Source organism: Bos taurus, chromosome 27 (genome assembly GCF_002263795.3).
Source record: "Bos taurus isolate L1 Dominette 01449 registration number 42190680 breed Hereford chromosome 27, ARS-UCD2.0, whole genome shotgun sequence".
Lineage (NCBI taxonomy): Eukaryota > Metazoa > Chordata > Mammalia > Artiodactyla > Bovidae > Bos > Bos taurus.
In genome coordinates this window covers 14,689,213-14,710,729 of record NC_037354.1, presented here as the reverse complement: position 1 = coordinate 14,710,729, position 21,517 = coordinate 14,689,213, and the positions used below count along the sequence as shown (strand labels likewise).

General features: G+C 45.9%; 1 protein-coding gene and 1 long non-coding RNA gene across 8 annotated transcripts in view; one reads left to right on the top strand and one right to left on the bottom strand.

Annotated features, from left to right (window-relative positions):
- ENPP6 (ectonucleotide pyrophosphatase/phosphodiesterase 6) overlaps positions 1–6,464 on the top strand; it is a 137,121-nt gene extending 130,657 nt beyond the window's left edge. For all 4 annotated transcript variants that reach the window (XM_059882326.1, XM_024986330.2, XM_005226006.5 and 1 more), the window contains one exon: positions 2,620–6,464. In XM_059882326.1, coding sequence (XP_059738309.1) covers positions 2,620–2,834 — 215 coding nt within the window. In that variant the 3' untranslated portion in view covers positions 2,835–6,464. The remainder of the gene's footprint in view (positions 1–2,619) is intronic.
- Positions 2,997–21,517, bottom strand: part of LOC101904332 (uncharacterized) — a 34,225-nt gene continuing 15,704 nt past the window's right edge. For 3 of the 4 annotated variants that reach the window (XR_001495272.3, XR_009493124.1, XR_009493125.1), the window contains 2 exons: positions 19,449–19,573; positions 2,997–14,070 (listed from right to left, as the gene is read on the bottom strand). This is a non-coding gene — a long non-coding RNA (uncharacterized lncRNA). The remainder of the gene's footprint in view (positions 14,071–19,448; positions 19,574–21,517) is intronic. The other variant, XR_009493126.1, reaches the window with a different exon arrangement.

The following is a 21,517-nucleotide window of genomic DNA, read 5'->3' as shown; positions in this document are numbered from 1 at the left end:
CAGAGGAGCATGGAGGGCTACAGTCCATGAGGTTGCAAAGAATCGGACACAACAGAGTGACTAAGCATATATGATATTTCTCCTTCTCTGCCTGACTTACTTCACTCAGTATGACAATCTCTAAGTCCATCCACTAACATTTTTTTTTTTTTTTTTTTGGGTCAGAAGAGCTTGACCTCAATTTTTCTTGCCAAATGTTAAAGAAGGAGATGTCTGAAAGGCTGGGGACGGCTGTCTTGGGTTTGCTATTGACCTCCACCTGCACACGTGACGGGACATGGCCACCACGTGATGTGGCAGGATGACCTTACCTCCACAGCAAGTCAGGGAGAGAAATCTTCCGTGTCACAGGACCACCTCGCCATTGATTCCTCAGCTGCGGCTGACTCTTCTCTGGGGAGGCGTAACCACCATCCTCAGCTAATTTAACGTTTTCCTTCAGATGAGAAGGGTTGGCACTCTACATTCTCCTTCCCAGGGCAGCTCTGGATTTGTTTGAAATTAGTGTTTACCCTGAGGCAATGCAGATCCTTACCCTCCCTACCCTAAAAGTAAGTGAACATTTCACATAAGCTACGGGGTAAATATTTTCAATGCGAACCTTCCCTTGCTGGGCACTTCTTCTATTAATATCAACAGCTCCCATCTATTGAGCACAGACAGGAACCTGCAGCTAGGATTTGGGCAGCATCTCTGCCCACCCCCTGAGCTTATCCAGCTGGTGAGTGGCTGCAGGCTGCTCTGTAAAGCCCGTGAACTTCTTTACATGGAATTCTACTTTTATACCTCAAAATGAGCAAAACCCATCACTTGAGATGTTGCTCTGGATCTAACACACTCTGTGGCAGAGTCCTCTCTGTTGCTTCTGTATTTGTAATTTCAGGGTTAACGTTAAGAGCGGAATTTGGGGTGGACACTTCTGGGTCACGTCGCTGTGGTGGTTAGTGTTTCTTTGCTTTTTAAATCAAGGATATGTGATCGTTTTAGCAAAGCAATTATAAAGATTATTTTCTAAGATAGAAAACTTGTCCTTACAGCCCCAAAACTACCTTTTAAAAAAATTATGCAGGGACTAAAAGAGCACATGTCTGGGCCTTTACTGATGGATAAAAGTGAAAGTTAGTCACTCGGTCAAGTCCCACTCTTGGTGACCCCATGGACTGTAGCCCACCAGGCTCCTCTGTCCATGGGATTCTCCAGGCAAGAATAGTGGCGTGGGTTGCCATTTTCTTCTCCACGGGATCTTCCTGACCCAGGGATCGAACCCGGGTCTCCTGCACTGCAGGCAGACTCTTTACCAACTGAGCCACCAGGGAAGCCACTATTGATGGATAAAAGTCCCTCCTAAATTCAACTTCAATAGTTTTAGGTATTTTTCTGGAAGCGCTGGTTTGGAACCTAAACGCAAAGCGGCTTATGAATATCACTAACGTCTCATATTCGCTCTTTGTTGTTGTTCGGTCACTTAGTCATGTCCGACTCTGCAACCCCATGGACTGCAGCTCACCCAGCTTTCTTGTCCTTCACTGTCTCCTGGAGTTTGCTCAAACTCATGTCCATTGAGTCGATGTTCATTCAGCATCTTTTCTGCCTCCTATGGAGAAAGAGAAGGTCCCTTCAGCGTCCTTACTTTCTGTGCTGTGAACAGCCAGTCCTGCCCCCGGGGGCCTTTGTCTACGTAGAATCTGGAACAGCATCTGGGTGGAAGCATTCTCCTTCATGAGATGGCTTCCAGCCTTCACTCAGGTCCCCAACTCCAATACCAGCTTCTTTATCTTTCCCACAGCTAAGTTACTTTATATGCTAGTGAAAAGCTCCCAAAGAATGTTCAACTGATCTTCCAGACATACTTAGGAGACCATCTCTGTGGCTTGTGCATTAGCCACACGGAGAAAAACTATACAATTGCCAGTTCTGTCCAGTCCTGGGACCTCCACGTGGCAGAAAAATGGGAAACATTCTTGAGCTGGGGGCACCCAGGCTAACCAGTCCCTGCCAGATAGGTGGCCTGGTAGAGACCTATGCAACCGAATTGGGTTTGGGGAGCTGGGCAAGATGAGGCTTGCAGAAATGAGCAGCTTCACCTGGTCTTTGGGTCCTCAAGGAAAGCTCTGTTGTTACAAAGGGAAGCACAGTTATGCACAAATCAGTTTGTTGTCTGATTTGTCTTTCAAAGAAACATGGTGTTAAGTGGTAAAGATCCCACCTGCAGATGCAGGAGACGTAAGAGATGTAGGTTCAACCCGAGTTGGGAAGATTCCCCTGGAGAAGGAAATGGCAACTCACTCCAGTATTCTTGCCTGGAGAATCCCATGGACAGAGGAGTCTGGTAGGCTACAGTCCATGGGATGGCAAAGAGTCGGATACACTAAAGCGACTTAGCATATACTCACATCTCCGTAAACCATAGAAAGCGACTTCCTTTCACAACCTAGAACCTTCCAGATCGCCTTCCAGGTTCACAATCCCTTGGCCAGGCTCTGTGGTCAAGGGGAATCTACCAGTCCTAGAGCTGCTGAAATTCGAAGCGTAATCCCTCCACCACGTGACTCACCCCTCTCTTCCCTGCCCAGCCCAGGAGTGGCCTTGACGACTTGCTTCCTTGCCTTTCCCTTTCAGATTTCAAATCCGACTTCAGAGCCGCTCCCATCCGAGTCGTGGATATCTACAACCTCATGTGCAAGGTGACAGGCGTCACCCCCCTGCCCAACAACGGGTCCTGGTCCCGGGTGATGTGCATGCTGAAGGACCCAGCCAGCTCGGCTCCGGGTGCCCCGCCCTGCGCCTGTGCACTGGTCACCGTCCTGCTGGTACTGCTGGCGATACTGGCCTAGCTGCTTGCGGCGTGTCCCCAGCACTCCGCACAGTGGGTGAATTAACCACCTCGATTCATGCGAAGACATACAACTGTTAATCTATTCTTGGATGATTCCATACACAAAAGTCCCTATTTCTTTAGATTTTTTTTTTGTTTATATTTTCTAGAGGTAAGGAAAATTTTAGCTTTTCATTTGTTCAACTATAGGTTATTTTCTTCTTCTTTTTTTTTTTCTGATGTACTCAGATGGCTTGTCTGAACAGGGCCTCCCGCTGTAGTGACCAGACCCCAGGTGGGTATTCTATGGAGTCCTGGTCCCTCTGTTTTGCACAAAGCAGGCTCTTGTCTAGGGTCTGTCTACACCTGGGAGCCATCCTGTACAGCTCCTTCCATCAGGGGGAAAACGGAGGCCCATTTGAAAGCAGTAGCTGCTGTCTATTTCTGACCCAGCTCGTGACGTTTCTTCACCTTATACAAAGTCCCAGAAAGGGAGTATCTTAGCTTGGCTCACCCATCAGTCAAACTCACTAAGAATTGCAGAATTCAGAGAACAAAGTGAAAGATATGGGTTCCTTCCCAAAGTCTGAGTACACAAAATTTTCTCCCTGGGTGGAGGAGCAAAAGAGTTTACCATAGATACGGGCTTCGACAAGCCTTCTCCTAGCATGTTCGCGGTGTGAACACACAGGACAGGAACTGGATTGCCCGTCTGCCCATCTGCCTGTGGGAAGGCTGACTCAGAGGATCCCATATAGAATGTGAGCGCGTGCTCAACCACTTCAGTCATGTCTGACTCTGTGCAACCCCATGGACTGTAGCCTGCAGACTCCTCTGTCCATGGGATTCTCCAGGCAAGAATACTGGAGTGGGTTGCCATTTCCTACTCTAAGGAATCTTCCCAACCCAGGGATCAAACCTGGGTCTCTTACATCTTCTGCGTTAGCAGGTGGGTTCTTTACCACTAGTGCTACCATAAACTCCAGCAACACCGGACATATCATCTATCATCACAGGTGGGGAAAGGGATGTCCGGCTGAGGAGTGTGGACATACTTGCAGAAATCTCACTCCATTGCTTGAAATGGTGACGTATTGAACATAAGTTTGATGCTCCTGTGTCCCTGAAAGCAAGGCTTCTTCAACAACCACAGCAAAGTGGACCCTTGAGTGACCCAGAATTCCAAGAAAAATGGTGCAGCGCAGGGAACAGACTCAGCATGATGCAACTGAATCCCAGTCACTAACCACTTGGCCATGTGATTAGGTAACAGTTTGGGCAAAGTGACACCTCAGAGACCTTGGTTTTTAAGAAACCCCAAAGAAGAGGCACTGAGCCTGAGTTGAAATGTTTTTAGTCTTCTAAGTCTGCTATAGGAGATCTTGTTGCAAGACAAGGGATACCTATACTTCTATATGATCAGAGTCACAGACATGTATCACTGCATTAAAAATGAGTTTGCACTAAATGAAGCCCACCTGCAGATGAGACTTTTCATCAAGAAAAGACAACACATCAGGTCTCACCAGGACAATAAAGCCTCAGACAATAAACACTCTGCTTATGTGTTGTTTACCTTGAAAAAATGAAAATCTACGCTCACCCTGATTCAAGAAGTCTGGGAGCCATCTCCAGACCTTGAATCATGAGAGCGAAGGATCACTGCTTAAAAATACCACATTTATCTTCACAAAAGATTTCTAAGGTTTTATGTAATGTGTTTTTAAAGTGCTAGCAAACCTTCAAGTCAATAGGAAAGGCAAATCAGCCTTTGTTATCTGTCTGAAAGCCAATTAGTGCTTTGGGAACACTGTGGTGGTTACTGAAAGAGCATCTATTGTTTGAAGTTGTCTTTCTCTGTAAAGGACTGTGTTCTAATTAATGCGGTGGAGCTCATTGTGCTCCCATGTGAAGGAAGGAGCCCTAAAAGAAACCCAGTGATTCAACTAAAAGTGGATTATCCAAGTCTAGAGGGGTACGAACAGATATACGGTCTTGAGTTTGTCCTTCCCACTCTGTTCTACCAATTTTTCCCCTCACTCATTTTTAAAATCTTCAAGTTACATAGTAATATCTCAGACATTTGCCTGACAAGGTGTAGTTACTCTGTAAGTGGTTTTGAAGCTCCAGTACTTCGCCCACCTGATACAAAGAGCTGACTCTTTAGAAAACACCCCGATGCTGGGAAAGATTGAAGGAAGGAGAAGGGGATGACAGACAATGAGATGGTTGGATGGCATCGCCAACTCAACGGACATGAGTTTGAGCAAATGCTGGGAGACGGTGAAGGGCTGGGGAGCCTGGCGTGCTGCAGCCCATGGGGTCGAGAAGAGTCGGACACGACTGAGCAACTGAACAACAACAAAAATGAGAATAAGACACTTTGGAATCATAAGTATTGGTGATTAATAAAGAAAATTCAGACACTGAATGGAGGAAAACCCTTAAACCTAAAGCAATACATATGTTTTAGTGGCTTAACTGTTTAGCTAGAATTTTTTCTTTTGATTTTTGTTCTAACTTATGTTCTTTTCCCAAGGAAAATTCTACTTTTCTAAACGCATTTTGTTCCATCAGAGTAACATTTGCTAGGACTATACACACAATTTTCCTCCTATTTTACAACTTCATCGCTAATTCCGGGAGGAAGTTCATTGGACTGACCTGAAAATACCAAAGACAGGTGAAAGGCGTGATGTTTAAGTTGAAGACAAGATGAATGGCTACTGCCTGCCTGTATGCAGAATCACCCGAACCCAACTCAACTACGTTCTGAAGACTTCAGCATAAATTAGAGCAGGCCCAGGGAATTCTTTCTCACCTCCAAGAGGCCTGATTTACAAAGTCCCAACTCTCTTTACTTTTAAAGGGCTCTTCAAAAGCCACAGCACATCTGAATTGTCATAGACAGCAGTTTGCAAACCTTCTGGGATGGCCAGCATCCCTGGCCCTCTTCTGGAGATGCAGGTTCTGAAGACCTGGCACGGGGCCTTCAACAACACTTTTAAGTCACGTGGATCTAAGGTCCGGGTTTGCCCTAAGGAGTGGTGGGTTCTGATTTGACTTTGGTAGACCCGAGGCTCCCACAGCAACTTCATGATCTGCCAGTCTCTTCAGGGGCCATCAGCCTTGCATCGGGCTGATCCAGCTGATGGCCTGATCCCAGCTGGGTCAGCTTCCCGCCCTCCTAAAACCAAAGCAGATCTGTAAGTCCTGGTGGTGAAATGGCTTTTCCATACCCAATCCCCTTGAGTTTAAGATCCTCAACGGTGCTATCAGACAAACTCGTTGTTCAAGACACGCAGCTCTTTTACGAATTTTCTATGAAAGTGTTTTACATGTCTGTAAATCTCAAGAGATTTCCAAACGTGATTACGTGTTTAATCTTTGTAAGTGATTGGTGATAGACCAACATCAGCTCTTGTAAGCTACTTGTGAGGAGGAAGAAAGATGGTAGGCTCGACAGCCTAGTTATAAACCACAGGAAGCTCGGTCTCAGGGCTGTGTGATGGAAGATATGCTTATGTGTTGCTTTGAAATCATAAAATTGCACCTGGTGTCGTGCCTCACATGTTTCGTAAATGTCCCATAAATGTGTTGAATGAAAAAAAGAATAAATAAAACTGAGGAGACTTGCTTACACAGCACATATTCTTTCTCTTTGTCTGTGCTTTTTCAAACAAACCTTTCCTTTTTGGATTGCTATCTTTTCTTATCACCCAAGTGACAATATAATTATACTTCATTTCATGGACTAAGCATATTCCATCCCAAGCTTATAAACTTGACAGATTGGTGGAAGGAAGGAAGGAAGATTAGATTTTGAATATACTAAGCATATTTACTTTTTTTAAAGTATGACAGTTTTATCAAGATTCAGTTCACATGTCTTATAACCCTTCCTTTTAAAGTATCAATTTAATGGCATTAGTATGGTCACAGAGCTGTGCAACTATTACACAGTCAACTCTAGAACATTTTATCACCCTGAAAAGAAACTCCATATCCATGAGCATGTTAGCACTCACCCTGCCTTTCCCACTACCCACCCCCAGGCAACCTCTAAACTACACTCTATCCCTACAGATTTGCCTCTTGGTGATATTTCAAGAAAATGGAATAGCCAGGAACTCTGTGGCCGTATGAGTCCAGGCTCTAGCCAACGTTACTACTCAAATACACTCAGTCTCTCTCAGAGCATTTTTTTTTTTTTTTTGAATGCGGACCATTTTTAAAGTCATTATTGATTTGTTACAGTGTTGCTTCTGCTTTGTATTTTTGGCCATGAGGCATGTGAGATCTTAGCTCCCCAACCAGGGATCGAACCCACACTCCCTGCACGGGAAGGTAAAGTCTTAACACTGGACCACCAGGGAAGCCCTCCTGGAGCATCCTTATGGCATCACCCCAGAAACCAGTAACAGCCCACGTGCCCCTTCTCGCCAGCAGCCCAGCCAGGACCTCTACATATCACTGTGCGTCAGCTTCCTGACAAGTGTTCTTGAGATGCCAAAGGCTGGCTCTGGCTCGTTCTCCTCTCTTCCACTCCAGGGTGCTGCTCAAATGCTGACCAGGCCGCTCCCCTGCCAGAACCCATCACTGACTGCCCCCGCCACGCCACTACCTCCTTAATCTTACTCCTGTAGCAGGCTTCCTGGGGCGGGCACCTTGTATGTCCTTTCACCTGATGGGTCGCTCTCCCTGTCACTCCATAAGCTCTTCTTGCCTTAGGGCATTTCCATCCTGTCACTTTCTCCTCCTTGACAAGTACCCCATCCTCACCTACTTAGTGCCCCTTCCCTGAGAACTCAGGCCAAACGTTTTCTTACACTCTGGACCAGATCAGGCCCTGCTGGCTGACACTCTTTACACCAGCCACATGCAACCCCACGCGTCACAATACCAGTAGCTGGAAGAAGCAAGTTAACAGTCCTCTCCTAGAGCCTTTAGAGGGAGCCCGGCTTCTCAATTCCAGACTTCTCACTTCCAGATCCATGAAAGGATACATTTCCGTTCTTTTAAGCCACCCAGTTTCTAGTTATGTTTCAGCAACCACAGGAAATTAATACACCTTTCAAACTGCTTTCAGAGTAGTCAATCTAGCTCATCAAAGATTTCTTGAGCTCCTCCTTCACACCAGGTACTGGGCTACCTTTTGGGGACACAGAGAGGAAAAACTATCTTTCCTGTCCTCACAGAATTTACAAGGTAGTCATTTCATTTATTCCAATTAAAAAAATTTTTTTTATTTTTTATTGAAGTATAGTTGATTTACAATGTTGTATTAGTTTCTGGTTAGATTCATAATCTTTTCCATTATGGTTTATTATAAGATATTGAATATAGTTCCCTGTGTCATTTCTTCCATTTTTCAGAGGAGTCAAATTCTTATTTCTGTAGAATTAAATGTTCTGGTTGCTATGGCCAATGCAAGGAGAGAATTTCACAGGAAATAGGAGTAACACAATGAAGAAGGCATCAGCTAACCACCCTTGTCTCTCATTCCTATGCAATTAAACTCCAAATTCTGCCTCCCATCCATTTCTATGGTTTAATGTCCCTCTACATCTTGGATATTTCATGTCAAATTTCTCAGCTGAGCCCCCGGACGAACCATTGTCAACTCTCTTACCTTGGTTCCATGTCCAGGATGCTCCTTCCCACTCTCTGTCTAGCCAACTTTCATTTATCCTTCAGAGCCTTCTCTGTAAGGCTTTTCTTGTTTCATTTATTGCAGAGAAAATTACATTGCCTTGTAATAATCTGTTGTCAAATGTTCTCCAATGAGGCTGTAAGCTAAGCAGGATGCTGGGATTGTATCTTCTGATGAAGTCACCAGACCACATCTGTAGCACCAGCAAAGTCTGCCCATACAACAGTTGATAATTGCCTGGTGAAATGAATGAATTATTGAAGGAAGGAAGGAGGGAAAGAAGGAAGGAAGGAAGGAATGGAAAAGCTTAGGACACTCTGGTCAGAAGATCACCTAAATTTGGACAGAGCTTCTCACAGTAGTGGTAAGTTGTAAAAGCCAGAGGCAGGAAATCTTTTGTAGAAACTAGCAGGATTTGACAAATGACTAATGTGTGACATGGAATCCAGGGGGCAGGGGTTTCTTTTTCAACATTTCAGCAGGCCCCCTCTTTAGCCATGAACACTAGGAAGTGCAGCAGATGGGAATAAAGGAAAAAAAGATAAATGAGTCCTGTCTTCACCATGCTTAATTCGACTTTTCAACAAGATGCTAACACAAGCCTGCATTGTCATTTCCCTATGGCTTGAAAGAGACAGCAGAAGGCGGTTCAGAGCCCTGGATGCTCAAGTCCTAGCACGTGGAGGAAGCGGAGGTGTTCCAGTCATCGGCTCCCTTCCTCCTACACCTTCTGAGTCCCACCTACCTCTGCTGCTGGGAAATGGGGAGTGGGTGGTGGGAGGAGGGGAAGACCCCAATTTTCTTCACACATCAACTACCCGATGCCTCGGTTTCCTTCCTGCCAAATGACAATTTCACTTGTCATTTACTTTACAGGGGTGCCCTGAAGATTAATGAGAAGATTTTTCTAAATACCCTGAAAGCCCCTGGGACTGTGGTTGAGTAAGCATCAGGTGGTGCCCACGGCCGGCTCTGTTGGCACATACAAAAATGGAAGAAAGTTCAAAAGGAGAGTTGGAGCCTTAAAAACACACCCCAAGGCTGTTATTCGGTTGGCGTGGGTGTTATATAGGTCTCTGGATGCAACTGGCTGAGAGCAAGGCGACGATGACGTGTAGGGCGGAAATTAACCCACAGCCTTCCCAGCAGGCTCTGCGCGCCCGGGACGACATGTGAGATGAAAGTTGTCGCGGGAAGTTGAACGAATCCCTGAACGAGTAGCGACCCGGAAGTCCCTAGAGAAACGCCATCCTAAGTTGTTTGAAGGTCGGTGGTTCTCAAACTTAAGGGAGAATTAAAATCACTTGGTGGCCTTACCTCTAGAAACCATCATGGTTTCCAGTTTGGTTTGGAGTTCATGGTTGGTTTGGAGTTCTGCCCAGGAATGTGAATTTACGTAAGCTGATTCTTCTGCATCCCAACCTTTGAGAATCAGGGATCTAAATTTTACAGCCAGCTGGTGAACTAAGGCATGATTCTCTGAATGCAGGGATAGACTGGGCCTAACTGAATTCTCGGAGAAGGCAGTGGCACCCCACTCCAGTACTCTTGCCTGGAAAAATCCCATGGGCAGAGGAGCCTGGTAGGCTACAGTCCATGGGGTCGCTAAGAGTCGGACACGACTGAGCGACTTCACTTTCACTTTTCACTCTCATGCATTGGAGAAGGAAATGGCAACCCACTCCAGTGTTCTTGCCTGGAGAATCCCAGGGACAGAGGAGCCTGGTGGGCTTCCGTCTATGGGGTCACACAGAGTCGGACACGACTGATGTGACTTAGCAGCAACTGAATTCTAAGCCTTGTTTTAAATTATTTCTAAAAAATATTTATTTGGCTATATTGGGTCTTAGTTGCAGCAGGCAGGATCTTAGTTGTGGGCACTAGTTCCTTGACCAGGGATTGAACTGGGTTTTAGCTACAAGACTACCAGGGAAGTCCCTAAATTCTGCTTCAGAATGGATAGTGGAGAGGACAGGGGAGGCAGAATTTTCTGGGGGAGACTCCACACCATTACTAAGTACAGTCATTCATGTACCCAGAGCAGCAAATAAATGACTGAGGTTGTATAGTTATTTGGAGCAGATAAATATTGTGCATTCAGGCTGTGTGACTGGGTAGCCACTGGCTCTATGTGGCTACTGAAAAAATGTGAGATTGAATTTAAGTCCAAATTGAGATTTAATATAAGTATGAAAGACACCAGATTTCACAGATTTAATGCAAAAAAACCCACAAAGATTTAATTAGCATTGTTTCATTGATATATGTGGAAATAGTAATGTTTTAGAAATGCATTGTGAACTAAAATATGTTAAAATGAATTGCATTTGATTCCTTTTTCTGTTGTTAATGACGTTACCAGAAATTTTAAATTTCTTCTGTGACTTACATTATATTTTTCTTGGATAGTATTGTTCTAGATCCATATACTGTCTGGGTCTAAATTTATAGAAGTCCTTGTTCTTGCCATATGCTTCTTCTGGATAATACTGGTGTGTCAAGAGCCTCTTCTTCATTGTGATCTTAGCAAGGTGATTAAATTGTAATGGCTCCTCAAGAGAGAAAAGAAGAAGAAAAAAGCCTGACCCAGCTCATTGATTAGTCCAAAAAAGGCTGCCAGGCATGAATACTCCTGCAATATATACAGTCAAGGATATAAATGAATTAATCACTGAAAAGACAATGAAAATTGCAGTGATGTCTAAACCTGTTGACCACTCCTGTGCTACAGAGTAACTCTATTGTCTAGGGTCCTGTTCCTACCTACCTTCGTGGGGAAGGAAAGAACAGGAGGGATGAAGCGATGGGGTGAGGGAAGTGGTATCCAGCTCTAGTGAGGGCAAGAGCAAATGAAGGCCATCTCACTTTCTCCCGGAGTTCACTTTGTTGTACCTGAAACAAGGCTATCCGGTCCTATCTGCAGTGACTTGAAAATACCTTTTTGAAGAGTATTTCTTTAATTTAAAGTAAGTCATGACATTCTTTTTATGGTTCTCTCATCACTGGCCTGGATGCCAGTGAAGATATGATAAAGGCACGAACATAATTCTTTTTAAATGACAGAACAGGCAGGGAGAAATTCGTAGGTTATTTGGGAGCATGACAAATTTTACACCTAGAGAAAAGTGCACGAAAAAGAGATTCTCACCTTGTTAACAAAACTGGAACTGAAAATAAAGATTTGATGTGTTCTGACTTCCTGGCTGCTCTGGGTGCTATGGCGCCTTAAAATTCTAAAAAGATTCTAACACTCTCACTGGCCTCCTCCTTTCTGGTGAGCTCGTTTGAGCTCCTCTTCCATCCTAGAGGTCTGGAGGCTTGACAAGCTCTCTGCTTCAATCCCAAGATGCTGGGGAGAATCCGTCCTGATGGCTTGAATCATGGCGATTTCACCAGGTGACCGACCTTGTAGCTTCTTTAGATACAGGCAAGAGCTGTGACTGGTGGCCAGAGAAACCCCTCAAAACAAACAAACAAACAAAACCCCCAAACTCAACTTTTCAAAAGGCAAAATTCATAGCATCTTGTTAGGCCTTTGCTTCAGGTGTGAACTCATTTACCCAGCAGAAGGAACTGAACCAGACTAGAAATTAGGTTAAATCATAAAGAGGGAAATGGGGCTTCCCTGGTAGCTCAGCTGGTAAAGAATCCACCTGCAATGCAGGAGAACCCAGTTTGATTCCTGGGTCGGGAAGTTCCCCTGGAGAAGGGATAGGCTACCCACTCCAGTATTCATGGGCTTCCCTGGTGGCTCTCAGACAATAAAAGAATCTGCCTGCAATGCGGGAAACCTGGGCTCGATCGCTGGGTTGGGAAGATCGCCCGGAGGAGGGCCTGGCAATCCACTCCAGTATTCTTGGCTGGAGAATCCCATGGACAGAGGAGCCTGGTGGGCTACACTCCATGGGGTTGCACAGAGTCAGACACGACCTAGTGACTAAGCACTGAAGAGGGGAATGGCACTTCCCTTTGTTGTAATCAGCTGTGTCTTGAGACAGCATTCGGCAGGACCAGGGCATCTTTGTCTGCTTGCACCGAGTTACACTAAATTGATTTGCACTGATCAGTCCAGTTGCGGCAGCGGTCAGTGTACAAGGGGCGTCACACACGTGCTTTGCCGTCACCTTCTCTGCGTGGCAGTGAGTGATTCCCCAGACATACAGCTCGCGGAGGTCAAAGAGTCTCTTGATTCCACCTTTTTTTGTTTTTACTTATGGTGGATTTTCTGACAGGAAATGGGAATTTGGTTGATAATTACCAGGCGTAGAGATAAGGTTTCCTCATTAAAGTCTCATAAAACCATGAAAATAAATCATTGCCAGTGGAGAGAGAAAGAAAATCTTCTGTTTAGACTTTTCCATGACCGTTTAGGCCAATTCTTTTTCCCCTTCCAGCCCGGTGACTTTATATCCAGCTAGCGTAGGGCCTGATAATCACAGGAAAGAATGTAGAGGCCTCTCAGACCTTTTCTGATTTCAAGTTAATGGCTTGGTATGTCAAGGACAGGCTGAGCCTGGCAGAATAAATTATGAAAGTGCAGCTGAAGAAACACAGTGGAGGAAACCCACATCATACACGTCTGCAGATACAATACAGACATAAATAAATCCTACCATTTCAGGGAAATCGAAGGGGTCCGTTTGGCCTGCCCTGGAGATCAAAGCTGGTAGGAGTCATGGAGTGGCTGACAGTCCCAAAGGCGACTCCCCTAGAAATGGGATCAGCCCGCCCTTTCCTGATTCCCCCTCTATCAAAGCTGGGTCTTAGGGACCCTGATGCAACTCAGTTTCTCCCAGGATTTCCTCTTCAGGAATTCCCCAACTCGGCCACAAACCCAAGAGCTTTCCAACTATCCTGCCATAATTTTCTCTGGCCCCAAGTTCCAGCTTTAGGGGCACTTTGCTTTCAGCAGAGTTGATGTGATCAGCTGATGAGAACAATGGTGTGACCGGGTCACTAGATGATAACAGTGGCTTTCAGGCTTCCTGACCAATACCTGACCTTGGTTCCCAGTACAGCTGTGCCTGCAGCCTGCTCCCTCACTGGATCGCCCTATGGGAGTCGGGAGAGACCCACCCTAAAGTCAGCTGGTAATTTCAGTCTAAGGGAATCCAAGTTATTCATAAACCAGGTCATTAAAATGAAGATATTGGGGGCAGGTGACCGACGTGGAGTTGCAGTGATGAAACCTGACAAAGTCAGACAAGCCAGCCCCCTGCCGGGTGGACCAGACACAGTACCTGAACCAAACTCAGAGCTCCTTTCACTCTTTCCTGAGAGACTGAAACACGTCTTGGGCAGTGACTGCAAAGTACCCCAATATAAGAAGCCTATAAGCCTATTTCCTCACCTTCAGTGGCAAGTACAGCATAGTCCTGAAGCTCCAGCTGAAAGGCTCCATGTGTCTCCAGATGTCTTGGTCTGCTCGGGTCGACATTAACAAAATACCAGGCCGGGTGGCTTAAACTACAGACATTTGTTTGCTCACAGTTCTAGAGGCCAGAAGTCCAAAGCCATGTTCTGTTTCTCGTGGGGTCTCTCTTCCTGGCTTGCAGATGGACACCTTCCTACTGTGACCTCAAGTGGCCTTTTCTCGGCGTGTCTGTACAGGGACAGAGAGAGAAAGCAAGCTCTCTGATGTCTCTTATTATAAGAACAGTAATCCTATTTGATTGAAGCCTCACTCTTATGACCTCCTTTGACCTTAATTCCTTCCGGGACCTCCAATCCAGCCACACTAGGGTATTGGGGCTTTAACATATAGACTGGGGAAGACACAAACATTCAGTCTGTAACAGCTTTGTCACTCGGTCAAAGGCACTGACCAATCTGAAATCTCCATTCTTAAATATCTCTTGAGAAAATGGATAGAACAGCCCTCGGAGGGCAGAATGCCCCGTGCAAGTTGACCATACTGTGATGACCAGGGTGACGGTGATGATGAACCATCAGCTGGTCTTCTGCTTGTCCACCTTTCTAAGTGTGTTTACTGGGCAAAGGCTTTTGTCTGCTGCTCATCATCTGTCACCTGAGCCCCAGAACGACCTCCCCCTGAGACTCAAACTACCCAGCCCAGCTGAGCCCACCCTCTTCCTCCACGAGCTCTGCCCTCCTCCTCTCCCTTCTTCCCGTGCTCTGGGGCCGTACCCAGAGGGTGGGTCAGTGCAGCCACGTGCTGTCCTGAATTTTAAGCTCCCAGCCAGAAAGTTACGTTCCACATAATTATGTAAAATCTCCAGTTACCCAGATAACTTTATTCAGTTCCCTCCCAGTCTTATTTGATAAAGAGGGGTGCTTATTTTCTTCCTGTCTTTTCCAAAGGTTTTATTAATGGCAAGCAGGACATTCAAGTTTTTCACTGAAGAACTCAGAAAGTATCAGCAGAGTATAATGAAAAGGACCTTGGACGTTCTCTCTCCACCATCCCAATCTTTCCTGTTGCACTTTATCTCCAATTGAAAACATTCAGGCAACAGTTTATTCCTAGGGACTTCTCTGGTGGTCCGGTGGTTAAGAATCCGCCTTGCACTGCAGGGGATGAAGGTTTGATCCCTGGGGAACTCAGATCCCACAGGCCATGGAGCAACTAAGACTGAGCGCCACAACTAGAGGGTCTGAGTGCTGCAAGGGAAGATCCCACGTGCCACAAGACCCGAGGCAACCAAAAAAAAAAAAAAGTTTATTCCGGGTGTCAAGAGCCCAGAGTTCATCTCTCATTTACTTGAATTTTCATGAAAGCAATAGCATGACTATTTGATAGGTTTTGCAACCATACCTTTGGGGCTTCTATTATCTACCATGTATTAAATAGATTTCCTTACTTTGTGAAGGGGCGTTTGTGACACTGAAGCAGAACAAAAACCTGTTTGTCACAGGGAGCTTAATGACCCTAATGACGCGTGCTTGCTGAATGCTGGGCCCATTTTAGGGATGTTTGTTGAATGACTACATGAAATATGATTCTGCTCCTGCATTCCTGTGCCTGCTCACACTAGCTATGACATCATGACTGTAAAACTGGGAAGAGCTTTAAAGAATTCAAGCAGAGAAGAACTGCTGACTGTTCTCGGGAAGTGTCCAGCATCCCAGCAGAAACTTTGGTTCTCCTGTGTGTGGGGGTTGTGCCCCGTGTTCATCACTGGGGCTGCAGGTCTGGGGCACACACAGCCCCTGAATAGGTTTGCCTCTGTTTTGACGGCCGCAATGCTAAACAGACAGCGAGGCCACTCCAACCTTCAAGGCTGCATGTACACAAAGCATCCACTTGGTTACATAAACAGTGCAATCTAGTCCTGAGAACAAGATTTTTTTTTTAATTTAAAAGTCAGAAAGGGATGGACCATGAGAGTAACTTTGCAGTGGAGAAAGCTGACAAACACTGCCTGAGTGAGGTGACCAAGGTCAAGATCAACAGTCATACATTATGTTGATCTGTACCCTTACTATAAATATGATGAAAACGGTACTTTACATCTGTGAGCTTCCTTTCAAAAACCCATAACAACGCCAGTTTTGTCTTGGGAAAAACATTAGACAAATCCTGGTAACCGGAGATCCCATAATAAACCTGACCAGTGCCCCTTCAAACTGTCAAGGTCCTCAAAATCACGTGGCTGGTGACTGTGCCAGCCATGAGTCTAAGAGGACATGACATTACTCTGTCCTGGGGCATCCTGGATGGGATCCTAGAACAGAAGAAGGACGTTACGTAAAAACTAAGGAAATCTGAATAAACTACGAACTTTGATGCATTGACACTGGCTCATTAATTGTGACAATGGTTCATTACTGTACTAACGTAGGATGTTAATGATAAGGGAAATCGTATAAAGGGCAGAGGGTAGTACATTCCTATACACTCTCTATTTTACCTCTCTGTACTATCTGCTTAATTTTCCTGTGAATCTAAGACTGTTCTGAAAATAAAGTGTATTAATAGTAATGCTGTGCTGTGCTTAGTTGCTCGGTCGTGTCCGACTCTTTGCAGCCCCATGGACTGCCTCCTGCTAGACTCCTCTGTCCATGGGATTCTCCAGACAAGAATACTGGAGTGGGTTGCCATGCCCTCCTCCAGGGGATCTTCCCAATCCAGGAATCAAACCGGGGTCTCCTGCATTGCAGGCAGATTCTTTACCAGCTGAGCTACCAGGGAAGCCCCTAGTACCACTGGGGGCTTTTGTGCTTTATTAATTAATGTGTTTTATTAATTAATAATGCCCTTTGTGCTTTATTAATAGTAATAACAATAGTGGTGGTTTAGTTGCTAAGTTGTGACCCCCTGGATACCCCCTGTCCTTGGGATTTTCTAGGCAAGAATACGGGAGTGGGCTGCCATCTTTCTTTCTCCAGGGGATCTTCCTGACCCAGGGATTGAACTCGGGTCTCCTGCACTGTGTGGCAGATTCTTTACTGACTGAGCTACCAGGGAAGCCCAATAACAGTAGTAATAAAGCACAAAAGACGGTGGTACTAGCTTGCCCAGGCAGAGGGGTGCGCCAAGGATAAATGAGACACTTGTTTATTTATTGGACCTTAGTGGAGAAGGCAGTGGCACCCCACTCCAGCACTCTTGCCTGGAGAATCCCATGGACGGAGGAGCCTGGTGGGCTGCAGTCCGTGGGGTCCGATAAGAGTCGGACACGACTGAGCGACTGCACTTTCACTTTTCACTTTCATGCATTGGAGAAGGAAATGGCAACCCACTCCCATATTCTTGCCTGGAGAATCCCAGGGATGGGGAAGCCTGGTGGGCTGCCGTCTATGGGGTCGCATAGAGTCGGACACGACTGAAGCGACTTAGCAGCAGCAGTGGGCCTTGAGGGGATTGTGTTAATGGAAATAAGCCAGATGAAGATAAATACTGAATGATCTCAAGCTCATAGATACAGAGAAGAGATTGGTGGTTGCCAGAGGCAGGGAGTGGGGGATGGGTGAAGGTGATCAAAAGGTTCAAACTTCAGGTTATAAGACAAATTAGTCCTGAGCATGTAAAGTATAGCATGGTTAAAAAAAAAAAAGATTAAATGAAACACCACTGCACCCTTGAACATGAAAGTCTATTCAGGAGTGAATACTTAATAATCCTACTAAGCTTAATGTTTTCCATTTAGCTACTTCTTACTGTAGAAAACAGTGCTTTAAAATAATCATTGAAAAAAAGTCAGGCACAGAGATCACATATGGTGCGATTCCATTCACATGAAATGTTGAAAACAGGTAAATCCATAGAGACCGGAAGCAGATTAATAGTTACCAGAGGCCAAGGAGAAGAAGGAATGGGGAGGGACTGCCCATTCTGCCCCCACTGGGGGCTCCTTTGGGGCTGAGAAAAATGGTTTGGAATTCGATAGAGGTGATGGTCACTCAATATTGGGAATTAACCAAATGCCACTGAGTCGCTCCCTTGAAAACGGTTAAGCAAATTTTACACCAATGTTAAGCCAATTTTACACCAATCGAAAATAATTATCATAATAAAATAATGATAATCTGAAAATAAATAATTTTAAAGAAAATCTAATAATGATAATCAAACTATTAGTAATAAAAATAATAAGAACATAAATGCTGTGCTTTTGGTTGATCTGCTATTTTTTTCCTTCGTCACAATTCCTAATGTTAATTTTGTATTATTGTAAAACTCTAAATGACCAAATAAAATTCCTTTCCATTTGGAAAAGAGAAAATCAGGAAGCAGTTATACATCAGAAAGGGAGGATGGCCAGGGCGCCTCACTTTGGCTGGTAGATGTGGTCTGTTGATGTGGTGGTTGGAGGCCCACCCAGGCTCTGCCTTTCAGGGAATAACTTGCATTTTGTGGCTCTCACTGTCTCTCTAAATTGAGAGAGACAGGGTGAATGTGAGAAGATCCTCTCAGGAAGGAAAACCCAGTAAAGTTGTAGACCATCAGTTTGTGTGGGAGCCAGTAACGGTGATGAGGAGGAGGCAAAGGCCTTGCACCAGCCACCAGGTGACTCAGGACACAGGTGACAGCCTTCCCTGGACTGACCGGGTGTCCTGGCCTCATGCAAACCCAGCCAGGTAGCCAGGTCATACACCATGGGTGGTTTCATTTGTGACAGGGCCTCTGTCTCACCAGTTTCTTGCAACCCTTCGGCCTTGCATCAGGGTCCTGGGATCCGGTAGTCTTCAGAAGGATGAGCTGGGAGTGGGTGAATCTTGTGCCTGGTTTGGGGGCTATCCTTCCCTTTCCAGGGGTTTTCCAGGTGGCTCAAGGGTAGACAATCTTCCTGTAATGTGGGAGACCCTGGGTTGGGAGTATCCCCTGGAGAAGGAAACAGCAATCCACTCCACCATGGGAAATCTCATGGACAGGGAAGCCTGGCGTGCTGCATTCCATGGGGTTGCAAAGAGTCAGACATGACTGAGTAACTAGACGACAACTTTCATTTTCAGCAGCCTCTCCAGCAGCCAGAGACTGGGGCATGCACTCTGCTGCTGCTGGGGTGTAGCCAGGGCGCCTGGCCCATCCCTGTGTTGAGCACAACCAAGGAAACCCTCTAGGAGTAAAAGGCTTAGGGCGGGACAAGGGTGCTCAAGTAACTGCTATTTTCTCTCCTTCTGCCCCAAAATGCCCTTTTCTGGCAATACTGAGTAAGGATGGATTCACGCCACTGGGAAGGTGACCTACCACCTGGGAAGCCCAGGGCAGGAACACGGGTGAACACCCCGAGGTCTCTCCCCCCACTCTGGCACCCAGGACCACACACAGGAACATGGGTGAACACCCCAAGGTCTCTCTCCCCACTCTGGCACCCAGGACCACACACAGGAACATGGGTGAACACCCCAAGGTCTCTCTCCCCACTCTGGCACCCAGGACCATGCACGGGTGAGGTGCTCAACACCGATGGATCCTTGTCCCTCCCAGATTCATTTCCATCCACCAAGAGTTACTAAGCCGGCCATCATTCCAGTCTCAAGCAAGACAAAGCCTCCCCATGAATGGGCCATGATTACCTAACTCAGAGCTCCTTCTTCTGTCACTCCATCTAAGTGCTGGAATTGGAACTGGGAGGAGAAAGCCATTATTTTCAGATTCAGGTCAAGAAGGTGAAGTTTAAAATCTTTATTGTCTTCAACAACTGTGAAAGGTAAAAAAAAAAAATTGGGACACCTATTTGAGACACAGAGCAAGAGAAGTTTATAATTCACCCAAAATGTGCCCTCAGGAAGTTTCCCACACAGGCACAGTGGAAAGCTGCTAGATACTGTTTCAGGCTGAAGATGTCAAAAAATTATAGTCAGAGGTAATTGAAGAACATTTCAATCCTTTAGAGTAACCATGATAAAAAATAAGTCTCAAACACGTAGCACATCTTTTCTTCTAATGCAAGACAGCATAATAACTGCGAGGCATTTTTAGATGTGGTCATTCAGACACGTGTCCATTCATTTATTGAACAGACATGTGTCAAAGGTTTAGGATGGGCAAATTAAGGGGGCAGTGGGATACAGGGATAGGTTGTCCACACTGCCTAAAGCAACTCCATCATGGAATACAGGAAGTGGATAATTAGCAGACAGGAAGTACTGTACTATGATATATATCCAGGATGCTGTGAGAGGGAGAAGGCTCAAGTCCTCAGTTTCAGATTTGGAAATGTTCCCAGGAGAAGAGACCTCCAAAAGAGCCTAGAGAGACCTAACCAGGCACAAGGAAGTAAGCTGAGGTAGCATCCAGGATCTGGGAGTCAACAACAGAGGGGCCAAATGATGGCCCCAGAGTCATTCTGGGAAACCCAGGGAGCTCTGTGGGCTTGCCCTGCAGAGTCGAGTCTTCAGTGTCCCAAGAGCAGTGTGGTTCTCAGCTAGTAGAGTAAGACCTGGGTTCAAATCCCACCCCTGCCAGTTATTAGTAGTTGTGAGAAGCCTTCCCCTAACCTTGACTCTGACCCTTCATTACCCACATCTTGGTGTGACCACTCCAGAGTGTTCCCACCTCTTAACTCAGAATCAACAGGTCTAGTAACAAACTGAGCCTCAAAATCTCAAAGTAAAAGTGAAAGTGTTAGTCGTGTGGGAATCTTTGCGATCCCATAGACCGTAGCCCGCCAGGTTCCTCTGTCCATGGGATTCTCCAAGCAAGAATACTGGAGCGGGTTGCCATTCCCTTCTTCAGGGGATCTTCCCCACCCAGAGATTGAACCCAGGTCTCCCACACTGCAGGCAGATTCTTTACCAGCCACCAGGGGCAAACGTACTTCTTACTCATATTACATGTCCAGCAAGAGTCAACAAGGTGATCTACTCCACATGGACACTCTGGGTCCCAGGCTGATGGAGGCGCCACTGCATCGTAGCAGCACCTTCTCAACACGTGGCCTCTAGAACCACTATGAAACCTGAAGACAGACTAGACAGCCATGTAGGGGCTGTCGTGGTCAAGCCTAGAAGTGACAAACCTTATTTCTATCCACATCTCTTTAGGTAGAACCCAGCCACTTGGGCCCAGTCTAATAGCAAGAGAGGCTGAGAAACGCAGGGGAGCATATGGATTTTCAGTGAAAGTGAAACGTTTCTGCCATGGCTGGACCATCAGGGGAAAGATGAGTCGATCAAGTAAATAAGGGCAAGACTGCAAAGCATTTTGATTCCCAGGGTCAAGCGTTAGCACATTACCCCAGAGGCACCAGAGAAGCACAGGGGAAGGGCAACGTTCAAAGCGTTGCTTTAGAAAATTAAAATTAATCCCAGGATGAAGGATGGGTTAGAAGAAGGCCCTGAAGTGAGGGAGAGCAGTTTAGAGGATGTTGTCACAGTCTTGGCATCTGGTGAGAGAGATGTCTTAGGGCGATAGAAGGAGAGGGGAAAATGGAATGAACTGTGCATTTTCTATAGAAGATTGATTACACGGACTGTCGAGATTGGAAATCCAGATTTTGGAGTCAAGAGGTGATATTTGAAACCAGGAGAGCCTGCAAGGGAGGGAGGAGATGGGTCCACCCGGAGCTCGGTTGTCTGCTGGCAAGCAGCTGATGGAGAGTGAAGAGACAGTCCCCTCAAAGGCAGCAAGTATTGAGAAGGTG